Source organism: Tamandua tetradactyla, chromosome 1, assembly GCF_023851605.1.
Source record: "Tamandua tetradactyla isolate mTamTet1 chromosome 1, mTamTet1.pri, whole genome shotgun sequence".
Classification (NCBI taxonomy): Eukaryota; Metazoa; Chordata; class Mammalia; order Pilosa; family Myrmecophagidae; genus Tamandua; species Tamandua tetradactyla.
The window spans coordinates 230513885-230541658 of NC_135327.1; the positions used below are offsets into that span (position 1 = coordinate 230513885).

Sequence of the window (27774 nt, forward strand, 5' to 3'; positions counted from 1 at the left end):
ATGCTTGGCAATGCAGAGCTGAAAAAGGGAGGCAAGTCCCCAAGCCTCGGGGGCCGGGTGTGTGCCGGGGGGCGAGCAGCAGGCAGGGAAAGCCCCCGTCTGCAAGGAAGCCCCACGACCAGCACGCACCCTGAGTCTGGGGAGCATTTTGGTCACCATGGTTACTTTAAGTTAATGATTAGAAATCTGAATATTTCTGAAATCCACATGCTCAGCACAGCCTTTCCCCCAATCATGAGCTCAGACCATCCCACAATTCTCATCTAAATTTAATTCATCTTTCCGCTCCGAGATTCGGGTTTTCTGACTTTCCCAGTCAGCCCCCCACCCCCACCCTGCAGAAGCAATCTTTTAGGGACACCAATGCAATTTGCGTGTCTCTAAAACCTTTCAGTGGCATCTAAACACCTTCCTAATGAATTCCAAGCGCCTTAGAAGCTCCCAGTCCTGTGCGCTCTGTGACAGCACCTGAGACCCAGCTGTTCTTCGCGCTTCCTTCTGATGGTTCTGGGGGCCTGGGCCTCCCCTGCCCTTTAACCCTGACCCCCGGAACCTGGGGCACCACTCCAGGCCACTTCTACTTTTCAATCCCACGCCCCCCATGATGCCTTTCTTCTTATCACTTGACATGCTGCCACCCACATGAACTGGGGAAAATTCAGCTGTTCCTGAATCAAATTTGAGTGGTTCTTCAGAACCGATCTTCTAATTCCCTTCACACAGCCTTTTGGTTCTGCAATCACATGCTTCTACAACTCTCAGCTTCCCTAAATGGAAATATGTCATTAAAAATGGATCTATACCAGCAAGCCACATTTATAATAATTACAGTAGTGCAACTTTCAGTATCAGGTGGTTCTTTTCTTCCTTTTGAAAGATATCACAAATCTGCATTTCACATTCTCCTCAAATAAGAGTGTTACTTTCTACGAATTGCAGGGAAGGGCAGTGACCTGAGAAAAGGATTGGCATGGCAGTGCGCTGTATTTCTGATAAATGGGACGATGTGTCTTATTGCTACTGTGTATTTACATCAGCTATTGTTGTCAGAGCTATGAAACCAAGCAGGCTTAGTTAGGCTGAAAAGACACCTTCCCACCAGCACTTGCCTTATCTCAGATTCATCTTGCGCTCTCTCTTCTGCAAACATACCCTGCCTTCTACTTGCACGGGACAATTTGGGGTCTGCATTTCCCCTTGTAAAAGCATCACAATGCAACCATACTCCACTCAGCTTAAGCAATTGCCAGTGACTTTCCTTTCAAATAGATGTCTGAATTGGGGACTGCAATGGAATATTAGAACAAACACAATAACTTCACGTGCGGCAATTAGCGCCTTTTTTAAACAAGACACACAATTTATAAACATAAGAGGCAGATGCACTTACAGTTCATGCTACAGTAGGTCCAGAGCCCCAGGCAGGGCCCGGCCAAGAAGGGGAAATCTGCAGGCACCTGGACCCATTCCCAGGTGACCTGCCAGCATGTCGGAATTCAAGAGACGCCGTCTTAGCGCACCATCTCTGAGACCACATTACACGACCCCGAACTGACGTCTCATACTGCCCGCCTCGATACCAGTGCCTTCGAATCAAGATGAAAGCCAGACTCTGCAACCTTTCCATGAACACTTTCCCCATCCCAAAAGAAGGATTCTACTCTAAATTTAATTTGTGACCGATACTGTAGCTACAAAAGGAAGGTCCCCCACCCGCCCCAGAGGGGGCTGGAAAAGGGAGGCTGAGGACACAGCAGGGCTGCCCACCATGCACTGCACAGGGGGCCCCACTGGGGGCCCGGAGACTCGGTTGCGTTCCTGAAAACACGTTTGACAGACAGTCAGGAGAGACATAGGGCAGCCAGGAGGGGACACGGGCAGCCAGGAGGGGACACGGGCAGCCAGGAGGGGACATGGGCAGCCAGGAGGGGATGTGGGGAGCCGCAAGGTTACATGGGCGGCCAGGAGGGGGCAGGGACAGCCGCAAGGTGGCCCAGCTGAGCTGCCATCCCTGGCCAAGCCCTGGCAGTCCCCACGGGCAGCATGGACAAGTGGGCAGGGACGAGGGGACGAATGGAATCCAATCATGCCTGCAGGCCTGTCAGTCCTCAGAGCCCCATGAATTTGAAGGAGTGTAGCATCGGGGGCTGCTTAATGGTGCCCTCGCCCCGCCTCGCCCCCCTCGGCCATGTGTCTGTGTCCACGTGGACAGGATGACACCACACGGGGAGCTCACAGAACTCAGTCTTGGTCGGGTGGCGCGTGACCGCTGCTGAGTTCTGTGTGTGTGATGGGAAATACAAACGGCTTCAAGACATCTTGGTAAAATCTTTACGGGAAGAATATTAAAAAACAACAACAAAAACTAGAATTAGAAGAATTCTCTAGCCAGGGTGCCAAATTTCACAGTCCATGATCTGGACTTGGGAAAAGCCAGAAAAATACTGTCACCAAGTTAAAAGAACAATGGACCTTGTCGATTTTAGAGTGACTCTGTGCCAAAATGGCAGATTCTTCTTTTGTTTGATTTTTTGTTTGTTCCCAGGGAAAGTGAGAAAAGCCTAGATTGGCAGGAGGAAGAAGGGCCCCAGGATGCCAGGGGGGCTGTTTTATTCTCAGGGATGGAGAGGAGTTTAACAGTGTGGCAGGCAAAATGCATGGACTCCGGCAGCTTCCGAGGAAGGGCACGCATGGCCTCACCCCTTCATTGCCTGAGCGACAGAAAGCACCAGCCGAGTGTTTACGAGAAGAAGCATCTGCAGCAACACCCAGCCCAGAGACAGCATTTGTTACTTGCTTCCTTATTCCTGTTTAACTTGGTCAGACAAAAGATTTGCCACAATAGGAGATTGGCTGGTGTTCAAAGATACTGTGTCAAGGGCTGGGAGAAGCCAGCTCTCCAGGAGCTCCAGAGGTGGGTTTTGTTCACAAACCTACTGGCAATGCCAAGGACTGGGTCGGGGGCATCAGGTCTGTGGGAATCCCTGTCAGTTCCCACAACCCCCTGAAGACAAATGACCTCCTGAAATAAAGGCAAGTCGCCTGGACTGCTGACTCGGCTTCCAGCCTAGGCCCCTCCAGGGAGCCTGAAGCCCCAAGCGTCTCTCCTGCCGACGCTCTGCTGTGGCCACCACTGGGAGCCTCTCACATTATCCAAGGACCACTGGCTTTCCTTTCACTGGAGGAGTGAAGCCAAGTGGGAAGGACGGGGCTGGGGACCCAGTGGACCTGGGCACAAAGGCCACCTGCCCCGTGACTCCTTCATGGAGACCTCAGGGAGGACACTTGGGAGTTGCTCTTGGGTGGAGTGGCTGGGCTGCCCGGGGGACCTGGCCATGACACCTCCCGAGGCTGCCCTGAGGCCTGAACACATCAGCGCCAGGCAGGGCTGGGCACCCCGGAAGGGTCCCCAAATCATAGCCTCTCCGGCCCCTCCTTCCTGCCCTGATGCAAAACTACAGACAGACGTGTTGTCCCTTTGTAGGACAAGAGGAAACGGTCCGAAGAGCAGGCCCAGGCAGTGCCAGCGAGGGCACGCATGTGTCTGGAGGTGTGCCACTCAACCCTGGGCAAAGGGGTTTCTACAGTGCAGGGGGTTTGGGGCAATCCAGCAGTTCCGGAGCCTGGGATCCGCCTTCAGCCTCGGTAGGGGCTGGTTTTCAGTAAAGTGAACTCCCTGCCTGTGCACAGGGCCCCTTCTTCCCGCCGCACCCTGCTGAAGGGGAGCTGCCGCCTCCCAGGTGCCATGACAACATAGGACAGGAGCGCACAGATGTGGCCCTGCCACCACCCACGGTGCCCCCTGCACTGTGGAGAGGCCTGAGGGCAGCCGGGGCCACCCCGAGGCAAGCCGGACAGCTGGGACTACCCCGACACATGCCCAGCAGCTGGGCCACCCCCACGCATGCTGGCCGAAGCCTTTCAAGTGGGCTGAGCGTCTCTCGTGAGCGGAATCCCAATGGCCTCTGCTCTAGATCTCTGGAAGGTTCCTCACACTACGAGGGAACAAGAGGATGCCTTCGCACACGGTGCCCCACCAACAGCAGTCTCGTGATGCTGAGCGTTTTGCTAAATAATGACTGTTTCAGGGACTAAGCTACAATAAAAAGATTGGCACCTGGTTCCTGCAAGCTACAAGCCTGTAACCTGGGAGGTAGCGGGGTTGCAATGTCAGTTGGAGGGGCTTGAGGGGCTACACACACAGGTGGACAGTGAGTGACCAGGCCAAAGATGACAGGAAGTCTCAGACCCGCCACCTCTGCAGCTAACCGCCTGCGAAGCTCAGACCCGGACCCGCATCCCACTCACTGCCACCATGACAGCCAGACAGGCCCCAGGCCACCCCCCGAGGTGCCCCCAGCCGCCTGCTCCCCCTGCCACCCCCTGCCTCCTGAGCATCCCTGGGCGCTCTCCCACTGCCAGCACAGCTGGCCGTGGGGGTCCCTTGTCAGGAAAGTGCGGACACAGCCCTGCGCCCGCAGGCGGGCACCCGCGCCCCTCCCCTGTCTTCCTCCTCACTCCTGCTGACAACGGGAGCAGTGAGGAAACCAACCCTCCGGGCCTCTGCCAAACCCGGGAGTGGCTGAAGCGCGTCCTCCTTGAACCTCCACCGCACACACTGCCCGCCCACGGCCCCGCCTCAGGCTGCAGCCCCGCAGGAGCGGCTCCCAGCCCGGTGCAGAGTCGTGTGCCGGGGAAGGGCTGCACCCAACGGGACCCTGAGCCGGCGGCGCTGCAGGAAGCCCAGCCCTAGGGGGCGGGGGCAGCCGGTCTCCTCACCCCTGTGGCCTCCCCAGCCTGGGGCCCAGCCCCTGCCCTCCCAGCCACATGCCAGGCCGCAGGGCAGAGGGCGGGACGTGGTGGGTGGGACGCCGAGGACCCGTGGGCACAGTGGACCCCATGGACACCATGACCTGCCACCATCTCCAGCAGGCCCTGCTTGGTCCACCAGGAACGAGCTGACCCACAACCACATGGCTTGTGCAATAAATGCATTATGTTAAATTAATTGAAGATAATGAATGTATTTACGAATGAATTAAATTAATCTTTATAGTGGATGATTCCAGAAGCTCTCACTGACCTGAAGTGACAGGTGGGCCTGGAGGCTACTGGGGATTGTCCCTCGCCTACACAGAGCCCCTGGCGTAGGGTGACCGCTGGTGTGGCCAGGCCTTTGAGGTGTCCTAATTCCTTAGGTGTGGCCTGTTTGCAGATAGGCTCCAAAGGGCACACTAGACGAGGCCCAGCCATTGGGGTGGGGACTCGGGGCCTCGTGAGCAGACGACATCGGGACCCGGCCAGTGGGGGCAGGCGGAGGGGCCAGAGGGGCAGGCACAGGAGAGGGAGAGCCAAGGCCGGGGGCGGCCGGAGCGCAGCCAGGCCAGGGACAAGGGCAGCCCTGGCAGCGCCATGAAGCTGGAGGTGCAGCCCCAACGCTGTGGGCCGAGAAGCTCCCTGGCCCGGGCAGCCGTGACATGCTGACCCCGCGGGGGCTGCGGACCCACCTCGATCTGCGTGGTGTTGTCCCGCCCGTCGTCCATCAGCAAGTCGGTGAGGCCCCGGGGCTCGGGCGGCTCCTGACCCACGCTGGCCCGGTTTGTATCCAGCGTCCCGAGGGGCTCCGAGCCCCTCCTCCACCTGCGGCCATGCGCCTGCATGACCACGTCCACCTGCGCGTCTGCGTCCACCTGCGCAGCTGCCTGCAGGAAAGCCGGCGTGTCCTCATAGGTCCACACTGTGTGAAGAAGAAACCAGGGAGTCACCACATGCTGCACGTCCCCCACGCACCACCTCCTGCCACAGAGAGAGCCATTCCACCTGCCTGCATGCAGGTGGACCGTCCACCTGACACCTGCTGGGCAGTAGCGTTTGCCCTGGTTGACCCCTCCACCGGAATGCCATTGCACATGCGCCAGAATCACCGCAGTTGTTATGAGCGGACCCCATGGAGTCTCCAGAAGAGCTCTGCCCCACAAAGCAATGCTCAACCCACTCCCCAACTCCTAAACATCCCCTCTTACATCCAAATCAAAGAATGAAGGCAAGCAATTGCCATGTCATTTGAAAATAAAAGCCAGGCCTTGTTGACTTGACAGCTTACATTCGCATCACATGAGTTATGCTGCGCAGCAAAGAGAAGACGCTGCCTTTGAGATGGTTAAATAATCTATGGAACCATCGGAGTGTCGCACTAAGCTGCCTCGCGGCTGACAAGCAGACTGTCCACTACCCAGCCTGTTTAAATGGTGCCCCCAGTAGTCACCACCAACGCTGGGCTCACTCTGCGTCTCCACCTGGGAGCTGTGCTGTGGGGGAGGATGACGGTGACTGGCCCTTACAGACGTGAATGGCGGCCAGGGGCTCCCATCACAGCGGCCTCTTACAGCCACGTGCCGGGGCTGGCCTCGCTGAGCAGCACATCCTGCTGCCACAGGAGAGAACACTGGATTCCATCACAACTCCTCACTGTTCATGTCAGGAGGCCACAGGGATGGGAAATTCTGCTTCTGACGGGGATCCTTCAATAAACCATCACCAAAAGTCACAGATGGACAGGCTAAACAATAGGCAGGATATTGGCTCAAAGAGGTGGAGAGAGCAGTAGCCCAGCGGCAGCTGTGATTTCCCTGCAGTGCAGAGACATTTGGAGAAATCAAATCGTTTTTAAAGTGGTATTTGTCACAGTAGCGCTGGTAAACTAAGACCACCACCTGGCAAGAAACATGCACATTAATCTGTCGTAGCAACCACGGAATCAGCTGCTTATTAACTTACAAGTTAAGCTGATCATTCCCAATCCGTGCACAGGGGCCTGAAATTTTCCCCTTTCAATCAGAAAGGTGCTAGGAATCCTACACACAGAGAAGGTTCTTTGGTTTCGCAGTAAACTTAACCAATCGCTGACGGCCTGGTGCCTTTGTAGCTAAGCTCAGGGAGAAGAACCACCCAAGGGCCTTGAATCTGGGACAGTGCCCCAAAGCGCCCCAAAGCGCCCCAAAGAGAGGCAGACCTGATGCACCTTCATGGGCCTGTGGCCAGCTGGTGAGGAGCCCACACATACAAGGTTTCTCAGGCCCCCTCAAGGATCCCCACACACAGAGATTTCTCGGGGCCCCTCCCCCCCATGAGTGCACAGTGTCTGCGAGTGAGTAAATCATGGACAGTCTCTTTGAGGCTAAATTCATTGGAGCAGTGAAGATTTCATAACGGAGGAAACACTCTGAATAGCTGCACTGGGCTTCTTCCTGTTCGGCTGCCTGTGGGGTCCAGCCAACTTGACCAAACTCTCTGCTTTAGGTGCCTCAGGTTTAAGATAAGGATGAAAAAAATCTCAGCTGCAGAAGTGGACACCTTTTCCTGACTCCATGTCAGCCTCTAAGTCCTATGATTCTAGGCAAAGCTACGTAAAGCAATTTTATTTGCCTTATTTATATATTCTGCCTCATTATCAAAATATTTGAGGCAGCTCACAAATAAAAGTAAGCTGTATAACCAGCTAAGACCTCAAAGCTTAGGACTCAGGTGAACTTTAGAGCTGTGCTGTTGGCTTGCCCTGGCATGGGCAGCTTTCAGCAAGTCATACCAAAACTAACCGACAGGTCGGGAAACTACAAATCTATACAGGGTCCTGCTTAGGAAGTCAATCCTGATAAGAAATGGAAAGAAATATGCCGGACTTTAAGGCATATTATGAAGCCACAGTGGTCAAAACAGCATGGTATTGGCATAAAGATAGATATATCAACCAATGGAATCGAATAGAGTGCTCAGATATAGACCCTCTCATCTATGGACATTTGATCTTTGATAAGGCAGTCAAGCCAATTCACCTGGGACAGAGCAGTCTCTTCAATAAATGGTGCCTAGAGAACTGGATATCCATATGCAAAAGAATGAAAGAGGACCTGTATCTCACACCCTATACAAAAGTTAACTCAAAATGGATCAAAGATCTAAACATTAGGTCTAAGACCATAAAACAGTTAGAGGAAAATGTAGGGAGATATCTTATGAAACTTACAATTGGAGGCAGTTTTATGGACCTTAAACCTAAAGCAAGAGCACTGAAGAAATAAATAAATAAATGGAAACTCCTCAAAATTAAACACTTTTGTGCATCAAAGAACTTCATCAAGAAAGTAGAAAGACAGCCTACACAATGGGAGACAATATTTGGAAACGATGTATCAGATAAAGGTCTAGTATCCAGAATTTATAAAGAGATTGTTCAACTCAACAACAAAAAGATAGCCAACCCAATTACAAAATGGGAAAAAGACTTGAACAGACACCTCTCAGAAGAGGAAATACAAATGGCCAAAAGGCACATGAAGAGATGCTCAATGTCCCTGGCCATTAGAGAAATGCAAATCAAAACCACAATGAGATATCATCTCACACCCACCAGAATGGCCATTATCAACAAAACAGAAAATGACAAGTGCTGGAGAGGATGCGGAGAAAGAGGCACACTTATCCACTGTTGGTGGGAATGTCAAATGGTGCAACCACTGTGGAAGGCAGTTTGGCAGTTCCTCAAAAAACTGAATATAGAATTGCCATACGACCCAGCAATACCATTGCTGGGAATCTACTCAAAGGACTTAAGGGCAAAGACACCAACGGACATTTGCACACCAATGTTTATAGCAGCATTATTTACAATTGCAAAGAGATGGAAACAGCCAAAATGTCCATCAACAGACGAGTGGCTAAACAAACTGTGGTATATACATACGATGGAATATTATGCAGTTTTAAGACAGAATAAACTTATGAAGCATGTAATAACACGGATGAACCTAGAGAACATTATGCTGAGTGAGTCTAGCCAAAAACATTCGAGAATAAACTTGGAATATGTCATTGGTAACAGAGACCAGCAGGAGTTAGAAACAGGGTAAGATAATGGGTAATTGGAGCTGAAGGGATACAGACTGTGCAGCAGGACTAGATACAAAAACTCAAAAATGGACAGCACAATACTACCTAATTGTAATGTAATTATGTTAAAACACTGAATGAAGCTGCATCTGAGCTATAGTGTTTTTTGTTTGTTTGTTTTTTATATATATTTTTTGTATTCTTTAGTTTTATTTTTTTCTCTATATTGTCATTTTATTTCTTTTTCTGTTGTCTTGCTATTTCTTTTTCTAAATCGATGCAAATGTACTAAGAAATGATGATCATACATCTATGTGATGATATTAAGAATTACTGATTGCATATGTAGAATGGAATGATTTCTAAATGTTGTGTTAGTTAATTTTTTTAATTAATAAAAAAAACTAAAGATAAGAAGAAAATAAATATTAAAGGCAGCTAGAGAGAAAGGAAACATTATACACAGAGGAACAAAGATAGCTGTAGTCTTCTTGTAAGAATCTACCAAGCCCTAAAATGAAGTAACATCTTTAAGATGCTAAAAAAAAAAGCAAAAGCAGATCCCAGAATTCTGTACCCCACAAAAATGTCTCTAAAAATGAAAACAAGCAGTGGTACAATGGTAGCTCAGTGGTAGAATTCTCTCCTGCCATGCAGGAGACCCGGCATTTTCTCATGCCTGCCCATGTGAAAAAAAAAAATGAAAACAAGGATCTGTCCTATAACTACATGTTGAAGAGTGCTTTGAAAACTATTGCTTTTTTTCTTTCTTTGCTTTGTATGTATGTTATATTATACAAGAAAATAGTTGAAAAAAATGAAACCAAAAAGACATTTTCAGACAAAAGCTGAGAAAATTAAAAAAAAAAAAGAAAGTAATACAATTAATAGATCAACCAATGTTTTAAAAATGTATGCAGAAGGGGAAAAGTTTTAGTAGCGGCAGATCAGGCCTCTATAGTGTAACTCAGGAAAGTTACACTATACCCAAAACTTCAAAGAATTTGCTTTGTTAAAGCATTCAAAACAGAACTTCAAAGCAACTCTCAGTTGCTTTTAAGTAGGCGCTATTATCTCCTCTGATAATAATTTGGTCATTTTCTTTTTAGATATTTATAACACAGAGACAAAACACAGCACTTTCCATGGTCCCAGGGTGGCTGCAAGAGCCCCACACTGGCCCAGTGGTACTGTCCTGGCCAGGGCCATGGATGGGAGCCGAACCCTGAGGGGGCTGCCTGCATGGCTTCTGAGTCCCCTTTCTTTCTTCCCTGCCTTCTCACTAGGACAAATGGGAGGAACTTCAAAACTTAGGGGAAGGATGCACAGGTGGTTCAGTGGTAGAATGGTCGCCGTCCATGCGGGAGACGGGGGTTCGATTCCCAGACCACGCACCAAAACAAAACAAAACAATTCAGGGGCAACAAAGCCACATGCCCCGAATGAGCTGAAAAGTGGGAAGCCTAATCCATGTGTTTGTTACCTTTTCCTGAGTATGGGAAGTCCCCTGTGCCGCTTTGAAATGATGTATGTACCCTAGAAAAGCCATGTTTTAATTGTAATCCCATTTTGTAAAGGCAGATGTTTCTTCTATCCCTATTCAGTACTGTATGTTTGAAACTGTCATTAGATCATCTCCCTGGAGATGTGACTCAATCGAGAGTGTTTGTTAAGCTGGATTAGGTGGAGATGTGTCTCCACCCATTCTGGGTGAATCTTGATTAGTTTACTGGAATCCTATAAAAGAGGAAACATTTTGCAGAAAGGAGGAGATTCAGAGAGAGCAGAATGATGTAGCCACGAGAAGCAGAGAGTCCATCAGCCAGCGATCTCTGGAGATGAAAAAGGAAAACGCCTCCTGGGGAGCTTCATGAAACAGGAAGCCAGGAGAGGAAGCTAGCAGATGACACTGTGTTCGCCATGTGCCCTTCCAGCTGAGAGAGAAGCCCTGACCATGTTTGCCATGTGTCTTCTCATGTGAGAGAGAAACCCTGAACTTCATCGGCCTTCTTGAATCAAGGTATCTTTTTCTGGATGCCTTAGATTGGACATTACTATAGACTTGGTTTAACTGGGACATTTTCTCGGCCTTAGAACTGTAAACTAGCAACTGATTAAATTCCCCTCTTTAAAAGCCATTTTGTTTCTGGTATATTGCATTACGGCAGCTAGCAAATCAGGACATCCCCCTTTTGGACGGATTACTGGGAGGCAGGTCCGCAGACAGACAGATGGTCTGTATAAAACAAGGATCTGTGCCAACACCTGCACTCCACAGGAGCCCTCCCCAGGCAGCAGGGACTGCTGAGACTTTTCATCTGTGGCCTTTCTTTCTCATACGTCTCACCCTGCGGTCCCCTGGACAGCTCCCACAGGCTCTGTCTGCTTGCCTCCATCATCCACGGGCCTCCCCCTCCTGGAAGCTGCTAGCTCAGATTTTGAAAGCAGATCCCTTGTTCACTCTACTTGTGTTTACAAAGAGTCCAAGAAATCCAAGGAAGGACCTCAGAATTTCCTAATGAGAAAATGGGTGAGCTGCAGGGCCTGTCTCTGGGAGTTTTCTTTGCTCCTTCCGGTTGTCGTTTAGAAATTTCTTCTCCTCTGGCCATGTTCTGACTAAGCCAGGCTCTGCCAGCCCACTCGGTGGAACGGCCCTGTGTTCACCACTCAGGATAACATCCACCGTGTGCAACTAGCTTAGCTTTTGATCCCACTTCAGACATGAATGCTGTACAGAAATAAAAGCAGGAGAGTTGGGAAAACCACAGCCTGGCTGTCCACAATACCCCACTCAGGGCATCCAAGCTCATAAAAAAATAGCTCAAATTATTCTTTAAATCACCACCATAACTAAGCATTTGGAAGCAAGAGGAAGGGTCCTATGTACTACAATTTCTCCTTTCCCAGATGTGGTGGAAACAAAAGCAAAAGGAGGTTCTTTGAATAGCCTGGATGAGCAGATTGTTTGCTTTCTGTCCACTGTATGCTAATTAAACCATCGACGGTAAACCTCAAAGATCATTTTCTTCAACTAACTTTGCTTTCTTTATCAGAAAGAAAGCTCAGGAGAAAAAAATAAAGGCAAATATTTCTGTAGGCAGAATATAGAAGTTGAGTTTAATGAATTACTGAGATATTTCATTGGATTAAAATATCCAACTATTTCTGAAGAAGACAGCTTCATTGCTTTTTGAGCAGAATATCATTATGAAACCCCATAATATCCAGTTAACCCAAAACTATCAAAAAAAAACTTGTGTGTGACTCACAATATTCTTTGCAAGCTTGCAAGTTTCTTTTATGATATCATCTATATTAAAACATGACAACGTAAAGCAAAAGGGAAGAAAGCTGTGTTAGGCTGGATATAACTAAGCTACCGGAATGATTAGCTGCTGCATTAAATGACAGTTCTATGGTGAAAGCATCCTTAAACCTGTCATACACATGGGCCTTCCAAGCAGTAACTGCATGAACTCACACCTGTCACCTCTGCTCCCTCGACCAGCACTGGGGGCCGCACATCCGAGGAGCTGAGTGCCACTGCACATCCTGTGCGAAGAGGATCAGATTACCCAGTGCCTACAGACGCCCTGGCTAGATCTCTCTGAGGATAGATGGGGCTATTTGGCTAAGGTGGGCTGCCATCTGGCTTTGCCTCTCGATTTACTGCAGGATGAAGAGGAGAGTCTATAAAAAGAGTTACACCCATGGAGATACCCAATAATGCACAGGCAGCTCCAGGGGGCTCGATTCACTGATGGCATCTCAGGGCAAGATTGCTGCAGGAGAGCGTGCTTGCACACTGCTTGGTCCGGGGGTGGTGAGGGTGCAGCGGGACCGGGGAGCCCCATTCCTGGAGGGCTCCCAGGTCCCTCTAGGGCACTGTGGTTGCAGACCAGTGTCCTAGCTCTGTCCCTCCCGTGACGCCTTAGCTCAGACCTTCATCCCTTGCTTCCTGCCTGGTTCTACTGTCTTCAGTAAAACCTTTTCTCCACTTGCTGCTATGGAGACAGTCCAGATGTACTCACTTCCCTCTTCTGACTAAAACCTGGAATGACTTCTTTCTATCCACTAAACTGCAAAACACATCAAGCTCCTGTTCTGATGATTTCCCCAGCCTCCAGCTTCCTCCTGCCACACACTCTGCTCCCGTTGCCTCACTGCTTGCTTTACCCAAAATGGACTGAGTCACCGCTGCGTGATGGACAGCCTTCCCTCCTCGCTGGGCTCCAGGGGCTCGGAGGACGCCTTCATGTCTGGTCAGATAGTGCCCTTCCCGGGAGCACCCCTTGCCCTCCCCGGGCAGTGATAACTGAGCTTCCTTCTACAGTCCAGGAACTCTTTGTATGTGACTCTAAACAAAGATGCCTTATGCCCGCCCCAGCGTAAATGTGGAATCAGGAGAAGAGCGCTACCGCAGCAGGCCTGAGGCTGCCACCCTTTGGAAGGGCTGCTCGAGAGCCTGGCCCCGGTTGGGGCCTGCGGACGGGGGCTTCAGGAAGCTCCTCACCACCCCTCGCTGAGATGGCAGGCTCGCTGTGCCCTAACTGTGCAAACAACGTGGTTTGTACTGAACACTGCCTTCTTCCCTGGAGCCGGGAATTTTGCCACATGCCACCCAGGGGGTGCCTATGTGACCAGACCCCATGACAACCCTGCGCCCGGAGTCTCTGATGAGCTTCCCTGAGGGACAGCACTCCTCCATTGTGGTCACAGTTAATTGCTGGAGGAATTCAGCGTGTCCAGTGGGACTCCACGGGGAGGGGGTTCTTGGAAGCTCCTGCCTGGTCTACCCTAGCTCCCGCCCGACATGCTCCGTCTCCTGCTGGATGCACATTGCCTCCATCCACTGCAGTAAGTCCCAGTGTGAGGGCACAATATGGTGGCTCCTGTGAGCCCTAGAGAATCAGCAAACCTGGGGGTATCCTCAGGGCATCCCCAGGGTATCCTCAGGGTCCCCGACACAGAGACATTTGAGGAGAAGGACTCTTTCTCATTCATATATATATATATATATACACATACATATACGTACATCAGCACACAATAAGCATCCAAAGATTTTCAAATAACAAATGAATGAGCAATACATGAATGAATGAATGAATGAGTAACAAAGGACTGAACAAGCTGTGCTCACCAGAGAGAATGTCTTAAAAGTTTTTGCATATAAATGCTTGTCCAGATCCTTTCAATTCCAACCAGGTTCCGGAGTAATTGGAGAAAAAGGTGGAAAATGGACAAAACTATGGGAAACAAATCTACCAACGCTTCCATTTATCAGAGATGAGCTTGACTCGGACAGAGCTCCCTGGGCATTTGGAAGGCGTTCAGCGCTGCCTGTGGCCACAACCCGCCAGCCCTGTCCTTGCCAGCTACCGAAACCAGCACCAACCACCACATAAACAGAGAAGGAATAACTGCAGGAGTCCGAGCCTTAAGAGCTGAGCTGTCTTGGTCTCTGACAGGTGAAGCCCTAAGCCCCCCAGGGCTGGATGCCCCCCCACCACACTTCTCTGAATTCTGAGTTTTTGTATGGCCAGTCTTGCTTATTGTAAGCACATATTGGCGGAAAATATTAGGCAGTTTAAGAAAAATATACAGCCTGAAACTTATAACAATGCTTCTGTACTAAAGAAAAGAGTAAAAAAAAAGGAAAAATATACAGAACAGAAAACACAATGGGGAAAGTCTAATCAATCCATATGCAGTCCACCATGTGTGCAGAATCAATTTACACCTTAAAAATGTGGTAGTGTCATAATGTTAACTGTTAAATAATACACAGATGTTTTCATTTTCTATATAAAAACAGGTAGGCAGTAATCCTATGGGGAACATGCTCAGCTTGATAAACAGTTATGTAACAAAAATGTAAGACAGCTTTAAGGTACTGATACACCATTTACTAAATATTAAAAATAAATAGAAAGAAGAAATCACAGTGTTTATGATTGTAAAACAAAGGTGTTTTATGTATTGCCTCTAACAACAGACTAGTAATAATCAGAACAGGAATAGCTGACTCTCCCTCAGAGTTTGCCATGTGCCAGGGACTGTCACAAGCATTTGCATTTTATTCATATGCTGCTCCCTTTTACATCTGGTGAAATTGGTGCATTTAGAGACAAAGTTGCAGATGGGGAAATCAATCCCTGCTGATTGCTACTGGGTCTCATCACCACCTGACCTGCCTCTGATGAATTCCTCAGGGAATCAATTGAGAAATATCCCAAAACCTAGTAATAAAACACAAGGAAACAATCTAAGAGCAAAAAAAAAAAAAAATGTTGAGGTAAAGGTGTAGTGTTTAAAACAGCAAAAATACGTGAACAATTGAGCGTGGGAAAGAAAATACTCAGGGAATGTGAGGAAATGGGGCAAAGTTTATGAAAAAAACAGGGTGAAAGGAAAGAGCACATCGATATTATCATTTCCACTATATTGATTCTGTTTTTGATTATATCTTAAAAAGGTTTGGGAATAATTTCAAATAAATAATTCATATTCTTATTAATTGATTTTCTATTAACTACCTAGAAGACATTTAGAAGAAAATCTGAATTCCTTCAAGGCAACTTCAGCACTTGTTTTGGTGTGATGGCACATGCCTCCCAATTTCCAGCAAAGGTCCCCTGTCAAAGAGCTCACACCACCCTGATTTCTTAGAGGGGGGCCAGATTTGGGGAAGGCTCAATTCCACTTGAGCCACGATCAACAAATGGAGGCAACAGCATTTAATTAAACCTGAGCATTGACATTTTAATAGGGTCCTCCCTAATCTCCATTGAAAACTTTCTGCCAAAACCCAGAAACCACGTGTAGTTATTAGATACATGACCTTGCAGCAGCTTTAAAATGACAGGTTGCAATTTTATAATTTTCTCCCAGCTAAAAAAAACCCTATCATCTTCCTGTAATGACCCAATAGCTTATGAAGTATATTTTAGATGATGTGTGATCATACAATTAAATACTCCACATTTGTTTTTAGTTTTTCTATTTTATTTGTGGGCATCCATGTTTTATGATAGCTTAGTGGTTTCTCAGCTCGACAAAAACTACCACTGTTTGGTAAAATGTCTTAACACCTGTACTTATGGGGAACAATCTTGAACGGCCCTGCTTCCCTTTCCTGCAGTGGGGCTCATGGCTTGAGAAGAAAAGTGAAGTCCTGATGGTTGAAGGTCTCTCTGCTACGCCAGGAGAGGGGCAGCCCTGCCAACAAGGACCCCCCTGGCCCACGGCCCCGGGAGGGGAAATCGGAGGGTTGTGGGGCAGAACAGGGCAGGTGGAGGTGACTGTCCTAACACCACCCGGTGCAGAGAGGACTTCCCAGTGCCAGGGCCCAGCGCTGAGGACGGCCTGTGGGACAGAGGCGGTCAGATGGCCAAGGGGTTCCATCCAGAATCAGTTTGGGATCTGGACCCAACACGGCCCGAGGCGCGAGGCAGGGCAGACCTGCCCAGTAATGAGAAGCAGCTGCCAGGACACACGTGTGGGAATCTCATCGGATTTACATCAGAAAACCCAAACCCTCATCAAAATGCCTTCAGATTTCTACAGGTCCCACTGCCCCGAGAGATGTGTGTGAACTCGGACAAGGGGCAACTGCACCTGCAGTTTTAACCTCACAGAATTGTCTCTAATTGTTGGCTTTTTAAACATGTAGGGCCCCGAGCTGATAGCCAGGTACCCTGGGACACGCCACTCGACTGCTCGGAGCCTGTGGTTCTTGACTGAAAGAGAACTTTAGGAAGTGGACAACATGCCGCATTCTGAGAGTCCGCCCAGTGGTGTCGTGCTGAAACTTGGCTAAGTGACTTTACACTGAACCTGAATGAGTTAACAGATACCTCCCCACCCCACCCCCCAAATGACAAGCAATGGCCCCCACGTAAGCCAACAACTGAGGGGCGGTATCTGTCCAACCTAACGAAGCACATATCACTAGTTCAATTTTAAATACCATTCCTGGATAGAGGTGAAAAATAAAGTCATGAAGTCTATATTTATGGGCTGCCCGCTAGCACAGGATTAGCAAAACAGCTAGAGTCTCAGCATGCTGGCAATACAGAGCCACGCAGAGTCAACACACAAGCACAACAGAAAACCATCAGAGAATCACAAGCAGAGAAATAAAACGGTCCCATTTGAGTTTTACCTCAACCTAAAAGGCCAACGAGAAAGATACTTATAACACATCAGATTAACCTACCACTTATAGGTACACAGCTTTTAGACCTACCAAATAACAATTGCAAATGGTTTATGTGAATATATGCAAACATATCCTACCAATAAATAAGAACAAGATTAACCCTCAATTTCTTAAAAAAATGGGCAAATGCCACAGATAATTCATAGCAAAGAAAATACGGGTACTAGTATATATATTTAAATTGTCACATTCTAAGGAGACAAAGGAATGCAATAAATCACAATTATTTTCTCTACTTTATTCACAAAGATTTATTGTAAAATTGAAACTGGCAGTAGTTCACAGGGTATTTCTCATTAACAAGTACTATACTTTCTCATACTGGTAGTGGGATTTTAGTTTCAATCAAAATTTCATGTGGGCCACCAATGTTTATAGCAGCATTATTTACAATTGCCAAGAGATGGAAACAGCCCAAATGTCTACCACAGTGGCTAAACAAGCTGTGGTATATACATACAATGGAATATTACACAGCTGTAAGACAGAATAAAGTCATGAAGTATGTAACAAAGTGGATGGACCTTGAAGACATTATGCTGAGTGAGATTAGCCAGAAACAAAAGGACAAATACTGTATGGTCTCACTGATGTGAACTAACATTAATGAGTGAACTTGGAATATTTAAGTTAAGAACACAGGTTATCAGGAGATAGAAATAGGGTAGAGATTGGATAATTGGAGTTGAAGGAATACAGATTGTACAAATTCAGGAATTTTTACAGGACCGATTGTAAAAATTCAGAAATGGATAGCACAATACTACCTGGTTGTAGCACAATAAATACACTGAATGAAGCTGAATGTGGTAGAGGGCGAAGGGCTGGGAGCACATATGGAACCAGAAGCAAAGATAGAGGATGAAAACTGAGATGGTATAATTTAGGAATGCCTAGAGTGCACAATGATGGTGGCTAAATGCACAAATTTAAAATATGTTTTTGCATGAGGAAGAACAAATAAATATTAATATTGCAGAATCTTGAAAATAGATGTTATATGGGAAAAGGTACAATCAGTGTAAGCTAGAGTCTATAGTCAAACTAACATTGTAAAATGCTTCCACTGAATGTAACAAAACTATGCCAAAACTAAAAGTCAACAGGTGGGGGGACTGGGAAAAGGGGTATGGGTTCTTTGTGGAAGAAAAGGAAATGTCTTCAGTTAGAGTATGGTGGTGAAGGCGCGTCCATACACTTAGGCTGGATTGTACGATGTGTGACTAAAACTATTTAAAAATGAAAACAATTTCATGTGCGCAATTTTTCAGTCTACAGTAAAATTTTGCTGGGGTTTGATCCTATGGTGATAGTCTTAAATGCATAAAAATATTTATAAATAAGCATAGAAAAACTAGAAATAGCATGATTTGAATTAGGTAAAAAATATATACACATGTATGTATATACTTGAAAGAAAAGAAGAGACAGAATTGCTCAGTAGCATTATGAGTGCTTATCTATGTGTTACACAGGATGACAGTTTTTGGTTTGTTCCTATGGCATATCTACATTTCACAAATTTCTAAAATATTCCCTGAGTAACCCAGGCTGTTTGGTGACACAGGTGAGTAAAGGTCTGGTCTGCTCCATCAGGAAAGCTCGTACTGAAGACCATCTTATTTTTCTGCTTAAAATTCTTAGCCCTGAATACTTGGAGACATTAGGCTATTTCTTGAGAGCATTAGAGGCTGACTGTCAATGTCCATGCAATTTTCTATACTTTCTTCAGCTTTTCTTCTAAATATTTGAGCTTCACTAAATAGAAGACCAGTGTTATATTGCTGTAACTTCAAAGCACTTCAAAATGTTCAGAGAAAACTACAGGAAGGGAAAAAAAACCTTCTCCAAGTTATTCTATTTCTCACATTTTATTTATATATTTAATGAAATAATATCTTCACACAACCTTAGAGCCACAAAGCAATGGGAAAAACTACTTAGCTTTGATACCTCCAAATAACTTTACAAAAAAGTTCTATGGAAAACTCAGGAAAGATTTATGCTGCTGAATATCAAAGTCACACATAAAATAAAGGCTCCATAATTAATATGTTAGTGAAGCACATCACATATAATTCTTTAAACAAAACACGCATTGCTATCTAAACTGAATTATGTATTGCTTTATAAACAAAGATGCATGTATTAGATTAAGTAGCTTTTGAATTTTTAGTAGCAGATAACCTGCATGGATGCATTCACTTGCCAGCTTTCTCTTTTGAGTAATTCAAGCTAGTATTAGGAGTGAAGTATCCTGATATGGAAAAAGTGTTCCTCAAGGTAAACCAATGATTTTGACCTTTAAAAAAAAGTTCATATTCCAAATAGCCTCTCTTCTAAGAATGGAAAAAAGTCAAGTTAACAACTGGAAAAATTGAAGTAGTGTGACAGTGGTTCAGTGGCACAATTCTCACCTGCCATGCTGGAGCCCTGGGTTCGCTTCCCAATGCCTGCCATGCAAAAAAATAAATAAAGAAAGAAAAAACCTAGGAAAATGATGAGAAATAGACAGTTGAACATCAGTATAAATTCAATTAAAAAATTTTTGTCTTTCACAAATTACACGTCATTCACACTAAATTTTGCTCCAAAGAATCTAACAGGATTTTTTTTCACTCCTTTTTTAGAAGAAAAAGAGAAATGCTTATAACTAAAAGCAGTTTTAAAATAAAGTTTACTAAGAATTTCTAAATGCTGTGAATGCCTGAATTCTGTCATTACATTCCTAAACAACATTCTTTAATTAAATCGCATGATTACATGTATTTATGCTGATTACATAATTTAAGTAACATTGTAAATAAACCACAATCAACAAAATTACATTTAAAAAAAGAAATTCAGGCAGTTAAAACAGTACTAAAATTAGGTTTCAATTTTTGCGATATATTCCTAAAATATAAAACTATCAGTAAAGGATTAAGTTACCACAGTGAGATGGAAATCCACATTCTAGAAGGAACCATTAGCCATTTATGAGTTTCTGGAGCTCTGGAAAATTTTTAGAATCAAATGCAAATTCAAGATAAACTAGAAAAAAATCTCTTCTTTTAAATATTAACTACATGAATTTTGAAAAGACCTCTTCTCTGCAGGTGCGCCTTATGTCAGTACGTAGCCAAAAAAAAAAAAAAATCTGAATTTCATAAAAATAAAAAAAAAACCAATTACTTAAAGGGTTGGATAACTAGTGATTGCTAGTCCACTGCTCTGTAATGTATTACATGAATTCACTAGTGCTAAGGACAATACTGCTAAGATAGGTATTGTATCCTTTAAATTACAAGGAAGTAATATCTGAGGAACAAGGATTAAAAAAAACGTTCTTGCTTAAAAAGAGTAGTAAATGGAGGATTCTATATAATTTCCTTATAGGATACAGCTCCCCATCTTATCTTGAAAAAATTATTGTGCTTATAAAAGAGTAAAGGTCTGACAGTTTTTATATTATTAAAATATTTGTCTTCTAATATAAAAATAGAAACATTATAAATTACATAGAGATGTAACTTGTGACAAGAACAACATAAAATGGAGAGAAGGGGGATATACGAACAGAGTATGTGTGGAGTATGGCATTCAAGTTGGTGTTAATACAAACTAGATTTTAATAGACTTAGGATGTTAGATGTAATAATCATGGTAACCATAAAGCAAATAAATATTTTTTAAATCTGCAGAAAAACAAGTGAGAAGTGATTAAAAATGGTGCATTATAAAAGACCATGCAAACAAAAAGGAAGACAGGATTGGAGGAATAGAGGGTAAAAATGATAAGAGACTCACAAAAATCAGTTAGAAAATTGGCAGAAGTCTAAGTCTTGACTTCTAATTACCTTAGAGGTAAATAGATTAAACTCTCCAGTATTAAGATAGAGATTGACAGAATGGAGAATGGATAAAGAAATGTTACCCATCAATTTACCATTTACAAGAGACGCATCTTAGCTTCAAAGATAAAAACAGGTTGCAAGCAAAAGGATAGAAAAAAAACGCATTTCATGTGAATGGTTACCAAAAGAGAGCTGGGTAGCTATGTTAATACAAAATACACTGCACTCTAAGTCAAAAACGGTTACAATAGACAAAGAAGGACATTATGTTGTATTCATATACAATGTCGCATACGAAGCAAACACGGACAGAACTGAAGGGAGCAACAGACAGTTTTACATTAATAGTGGGAGATGAGGATGTACCACTTTCAACAAAGGAGAGAACAATAACTAGCAATTGTCAGTCCCCTGTTCTGGAATGTATTACATGAATTCAGGTGCGCTATCTCCTTGTCATTCCTTTATGAATATAGATGCAAAAATTCTTAGCAAAATTCTACCAAACTGAATCCAAGAGCACAAAAAAAGCATTAAACACCATGACCAAGCAAGATTTATCCCAGGAATCTACTGGTAGTTCAACATACAGAAACCAATCAATGTAATTCACTGCATAAATAAATGACAGGGACACTAAAGAAACATGATCACCACAATAGAAACAAAAAAGGCATCTGACAGAATCCAGCACCTCTTCTTGATAATAACAGTCAGAACACTGGAATAAAATTGAACTTTCTCAAAATGATACAGGCTACTTAGGAAAAAACATCATCTAATATCTTATTCAATTGCTGAAAGACTTAAAGCTTTTCCTCCAACATCAGGACCAAGACAAAGGGTACCCACTTTTACCACTGCTATTCAATATCATACTGTCAGTTCTAGTTAGAGAAATTGGGCAAGAAAAAGAAATGAAAGGTATCCAACAGAAAGGGAAGAAGTAAAACTCTCTCTCTTTGCAGATGTTCTGATCTTATATACAGAAATTCCATAGGAATCCACAATGAAACAATTAGAGCTAATAAACAAGTTCAGCAAAGTGGCAGGCACAAGATGAACTCAGAAAAATCATTTGTGTTGCCATACACTAGCAATGAAAAATCTAAAGAGGAAATTAATAAAGCAATTCCATTTTCAATAACATGTGAAATACAATATCTAGAATAATTTAACCCAGGTTATAAAAGTCATGTATACTAAATCTACAAAACATTTCTGAAAGATGATCTACATACAAGGCAAGGTATACCATATTCATAGATTGGAAGAATTAATATGGTAAAGGTGGGACTATTACCCAAGTGATCTGCAGTATCAATGCAATCCTTTTAAAAATCTCTGCAGCCTTCCTTGCAGATACGGAGAGGCCAATCTTCAAATTCATCTGGAACTGCAAGGGACCCCAAATAGTCAGAATGATTTTGCAAGGGACCCCAAATAGCCAAAAAAAAACAGGGTTAGAGGACTCATGCTTTCTGATTTCACATTGTACTACAAATTGGAAGTAATCAGACCATAAAGATAGACAAACAGACAAATAGAATTCAAAGTCCAGAAATAGAACCACATATCTATGGCAACTGAGTTTTCACAAGATTGCTAGGTAAATGCAGTGAGGAAAGAATAGCCTTGTCAACAAATGGTGCCAGGAAAAGTGGATATCCACATGCAAAAGAATGAAGTTAGACCCCTATCTCACGCCATAAAAACACCAACTCAAAATGGATTAAGGACCTCGATATAGCTAAAACCATAAAACCCTTAAAAGATAAGACAGGGGCAAATCTTCATGACCTTGATCAGCAACAGATTCTTAGATATGACATCAAAAGCACAAGCAACAAAGAATCAATAGATAAATTTGACTTCATCAAAATTACAAACTTTTGTTCATCAAAGGAAATTATCAAGAAAATAAAAAGGCAACCTGAAGAATGGATGAAAATGGTTGCAAACCATATATTGCATAAAGGCTTAAGATTCAGAAAATATAAATGACTTTTAAAATACATCAAAGAAAAAACAAACAGCTCAACCAAAAAATGGATGAAGTTCTTGCATAGATATTTTCCAAAGAAGATACACAATTGGGCAATGAGCATAGGAAGAGGTGCTCAAAATCGTTATCCATTAGGGAAATACAAATAATTAAAAATCATAGTGAGATATCTCTTAAATTTACCAGGATAGCTATTACTTATTAAAAGAGAAAAACAGAAAATAAGAAGTGTTGGCGAGGACACAGAAAAACTGGAGCTGTAGTGTATTGCAGGTAGGGATGTAAATAGTGCAGCCACAAGGGGAAGCAATATGAAAACAGGGTCTCAAACAGATTCACGTGCACCAGTGTTTGTAGGAGCATTTTTTTTTCACATTAGCCAAAAGATAAAGACGACTCAACTGCACATCAACAAATGAATGGATAAAACAAATGTAGCCCGTATACACAATGACAAATTATTCAGTCATGAAAAAGAATAAAGTTCTGAGGCATGCTACAACATAGAAGAATCTGGAAAACATTATGCTTGGTGAAATAAACAAGGTACACAAGGCCAAATACTGAATGATACCATGTCTAAGAATTAATTAGAAATAGCAAACCCACAGAGATACAAATTAGATTGGAGGCAAACAGGGATGGGTTTAGAGGAAAAACAGTTTGTTTGGAAAAATGTCGAATGAATACACATACAAATCAACAAATAAAGACAAAAACTACAAAAGTAAATCATTGAAAAGAAAACAAGAGAAAATTTAACATGACAATTGTTCTGTCCTGGGGATACAGCAAATTCTTAGTGAATATTCTCACTGAGTGTTTCCCCACGTATCTGCACGTGTGTGCATATGTATAGCTTATTGGTTTCGGCAGTACATAATAAGTATCTTTCCATGTTAATGACCATAAACTATTTTGGATTATCGATTAAAGTCTTCATAAACTATAACAATCTCATGTTATTGGACATTTAAGTTGATACCAGAGGCTACATTTTGGTAAACATCCTCAAATCTTCACTGAGATCAATTTTATACAGGGAATGTATACTTTTCTACATCAGTCTCCAGACTCACCAGCAGGACGTGAGAATGGGTCTCCCATATTTCCAACAATCACTTACCAATGACTTTCAAAATACAAATGTTTTCTATTTGTTTGGCGAAAAATTGAATCTCAGTTTTAACTTACAGCGATTGCTAAGAATCATTTTTTTACGGTTCTCATTTATTGTTTCTTTAATTTGATTTGCCTCTTCAAATCCTCTCAAAAGGATAGGAAAGTCTTTTGTGTTTAATTTAAAGGACTGGTTTAGTAAAAATCCAATTATAAACAATTTTCAGAAAGTCTCATATGATTTAAATCTATGAGATACAACTTTTTTGGAGTTGACAAAATTTTCTCTAACAGATGAGAGGATCATACTGTTGAAATATTTGTGCATTGGCTCTGACTTAAGGAAAGACAGAATGATTATACTCGCAGATAAAACTCCACAAGCCTGTTTTCCTACATCATTATTTTCAGGATTTACCATTGGGAAAGCACAGAAGTGGGGAAAATACTTCTGCCCCCTTCAAAACAACCCTCCTCAAATACTGTCATGATTTTCTCTAACACGTGGGAAGAAGATGCCCATTCTGCCTGACCACGTATATTGCAATAACCTATTTCATCTTCTGGATAAATTGTCTCATCTATGGAAAGAAGTGTACCCATCTGCTTGTCTCTAGCCCACATATCTTTTTATCTATCAGGCAAAGTCCTTACTGAGGTCCAAATCAAACATTTCCTTTGATCATATATTCATCTGTGGGGTAAAATAATAGTAAATCATTCATACATTTTTTATACTGAAAGTTTCTGACCATACTTTGCAAACATTTACTTTTACATTATTTCACATTCTGCTGAACATCTCCTAGCTATTTTTTGCTGTTTAATTATTATTACTCAAGCTTAGCCATAGAAACTGGTTTATAATGCCAGACATTTAAATATGGCTTTCATAGGTTAAAACGTATTTGGAAATTTGCCAAAACAAACATTTTAAATCTTATCAAAAGGGTTAGAAAATATCAGTTTAGAAGGTAACAATCCCAAAAGGCTTAATAATGTTTCAGTTCATCATTGAATAGTGAAAATATTTTATCCTTGCTAAACTATAACACTTTGGAGATGATGTCATACAATAGATGCTTCATTTTTTAGTATCTCTGAAGAATGAATCAAAACATGCTGGTCCTAAAATCTACTATAATAAGACATTCATCTTAATAGGTCAGACATAACACAATGATATTACCTAAACGTAACCTTCAGTCAATCACAAATTGTAGGGACAAGGAGGTATGAGGATTATTTCACTTTGAGAAAAGGAGTTAGATATGATTTCTAGATCTCTCTCACAAAGGGTTCAGGACAAAATAAATATGGATAACTAGCCAGCACAAATGATAAAGCAGAAAGGACAAAATATTCATACTTGGTTAACCTGAGTAAAGATGTGCAAAGTTCTTTGTATTAATTCTTGCATCTTTTCTTACATTCAATTTTATTTCCAAATAAAAAGTAAGTCCCCCAAAACAGGTCCATTGCTTAGAAGTGCTTCCTTTTCTGTACCCCCATTATGTAAGCATAAAATAAGTATATTTAATCCTCAATATACTAGGACATTTTACATATCTTTATAACTTAGCCTTGCTGAATTGCACCTGGTAGGCATTTTTGGAATCGTTGATGAATGAATGAATGAATGAGTGAGTGAACTAGGTTATTGAAGAAATAGTAGGAAGTTGTTGGTTAAATCAATAATAATTCTTATAAATCATTGGAATGTCCTCACCCCTCTTGGAAGCGAGACATAACAGGTATTTTCCAATTCAGAGTCTCCAAAATTCCAACAAATGGAGGGTAGGCTCCCGGGCTTGATAACCCAGCCACAGCGTCTGTGGAATTGATGAGTGGTTTCAAAGCAAAGACAAAAGCACTGAATTTACTTATCATTAATAAAGGCCACAAGAAAAAGTGTAATTATTAAAAGTAGGAGTCTGTCTAAATTTTAACTGGTTCGGAGTGGGGGAGGGGGAGAAAGGTTATCAAACGGAAGTTACAGTATGATCTCTTCTCCCAAAAAGAGTCAGTCAGTTGGGGCAAAAATATGCACCTGGAGGTGGGACACTCACTGCAATGAAAACCAGATGAGACTTTTGCTAAGGAGGACAAGGAAAAGGAAAGCCAAGGGGCTTTCATTCTAGGTGTTTAGGAGAAGGGTGACAAAGTGGCTTAGAAAACGATTTGAAGAGTTGTTTGAAGGGAAAGAACCCTCTGGAGGCAAATGGGTGGGACCTGGCTTGTCTTTTCACTTTATATTGAAGCCTGGGTGTGGCCATCAGCCCACTTACAGTTGAATTAATATAAACTCAGGAGTGGAGTATTTTGGGTGCTCGGGTCATTCACTGGTAGAATGCTCACCTTCCATGTGGGAGAGCCGGATTGGATTCCTGGGCCATGCTACCCCCTCGCTTCCCCCCAAAATAAAGAGTGGTAGTATCTGAAAAGGGAAAAGGGAGATAATATTGCGTGTGTGTGTGTGTGTGTGTGTATGCGTGTACTCCTCCTACCCCCCAACCCCTCCCACTTCAATACTAAGGGCCCCTGCCCCGAACCCCCACCCCTGCTCACGCCCTGGCCTGCAGCTGCTCCCACATACATTCACACACCCAGCGGCCCTGACTGCACCCGGATAACTTCCTTTCACATCCTCCCAAAGGAAAAGCAAAAGGCTCTGAGACAAAATGCCCAGCACTTCGCGTATAAGGAATGGCACGTGAAGGAGAAGGAGAAAACACATGAGCACGTTCCCGTATCAGCTTTTCCCAGGCCCCACGCTCCCCACGCTGCCCAGGGCAGAGGTTTGACCAGCCTTTTGCTCTGACTTCCTCGGCAGGTGGCAGGGGGGCAGCCTGGGTGCCTGACTTTAAAACCATCGATACCTGCAGAGTGGTTTAGAATGCGGAGGGAATGCTTCGTTCCCATCTCACCGATCAACCAAACACTTCATGAAGTTTAATTAAAATTAAGTCAAAAATGTTCAGGGCATTTATGTAAACCCTAAATTTGTTAACCTATTATTGGATTTTGAAAAATACCTGTTTAGCAAACTGGTTTAACTTTCTATTTATATGTAAATTTCAGTTTCAAAGCCCAGACCCAGGTCTGTTCTGAGAATGCTAATCCTAACTGCACCACATTTCACCCCTTTCTGAGTACACTCCAGAACTCCCTTCCAAGTGCATAACACATTTACCATACCAGCCATCTAAAACAGCTCCAAGCACTCTGCAAAATGCCTCCCTAGGTTCCTGGTTGAGGAAAAGAGAAAGCTTTCTTATTAACTCACCTCAAGAATTCACTCGTTCATTCATTTATTCATAAATCCAGTCATGCTACTCTCTACTTCAAGCCTTCTAGAAGCTACCAGACTGCAAGCACTGGAAGTAGCCGGAGCAAAAGGCATAGGAGAAGGTGCCTTCTACGGGCTGGGGTGCACACCCAGCAGGGGCGGGGCTCGGAGCTGAGGTTGGGAAAGTGAGTGTCTTCTGAACTTAAGGGGTGGGTTTTACTTTGAGAACACTGGAAACCCTGTGGGAGGCTTAACCAAGAAGACAAAGCCAGGAACCTGTTTTTAAATGCTCATCCCACAACTCTGTTTAGAATGGATTGGAAGAAAACATGTTTTCATCACCTTCGACTCAGCTCGATAAAAAAAAAAAAGAAATCTGAAGATGTTCAGATATTGTATAAAAAACGTTTGCTGA

General features: G+C 43.8%; 1 protein-coding gene across 1 annotated transcript in view; it reads right to left on the reverse strand.

Moving 5' to 3' along the window:
- The window catches only part of PLXDC2 (plexin domain containing 2), a 372398-nt gene that overhangs the window by 238344 nt on the left and 106280 nt on the right, over positions 1–27774 (reverse strand). The window contains exon 2 of the mRNA XM_077154385.1: positions 5508–5737. Coding sequence (XP_077010500.1) covers positions 5508–5737 — 230 coding nt within the window. The remainder of the gene's footprint in view (positions 1–5507; positions 5738–27774) is intronic.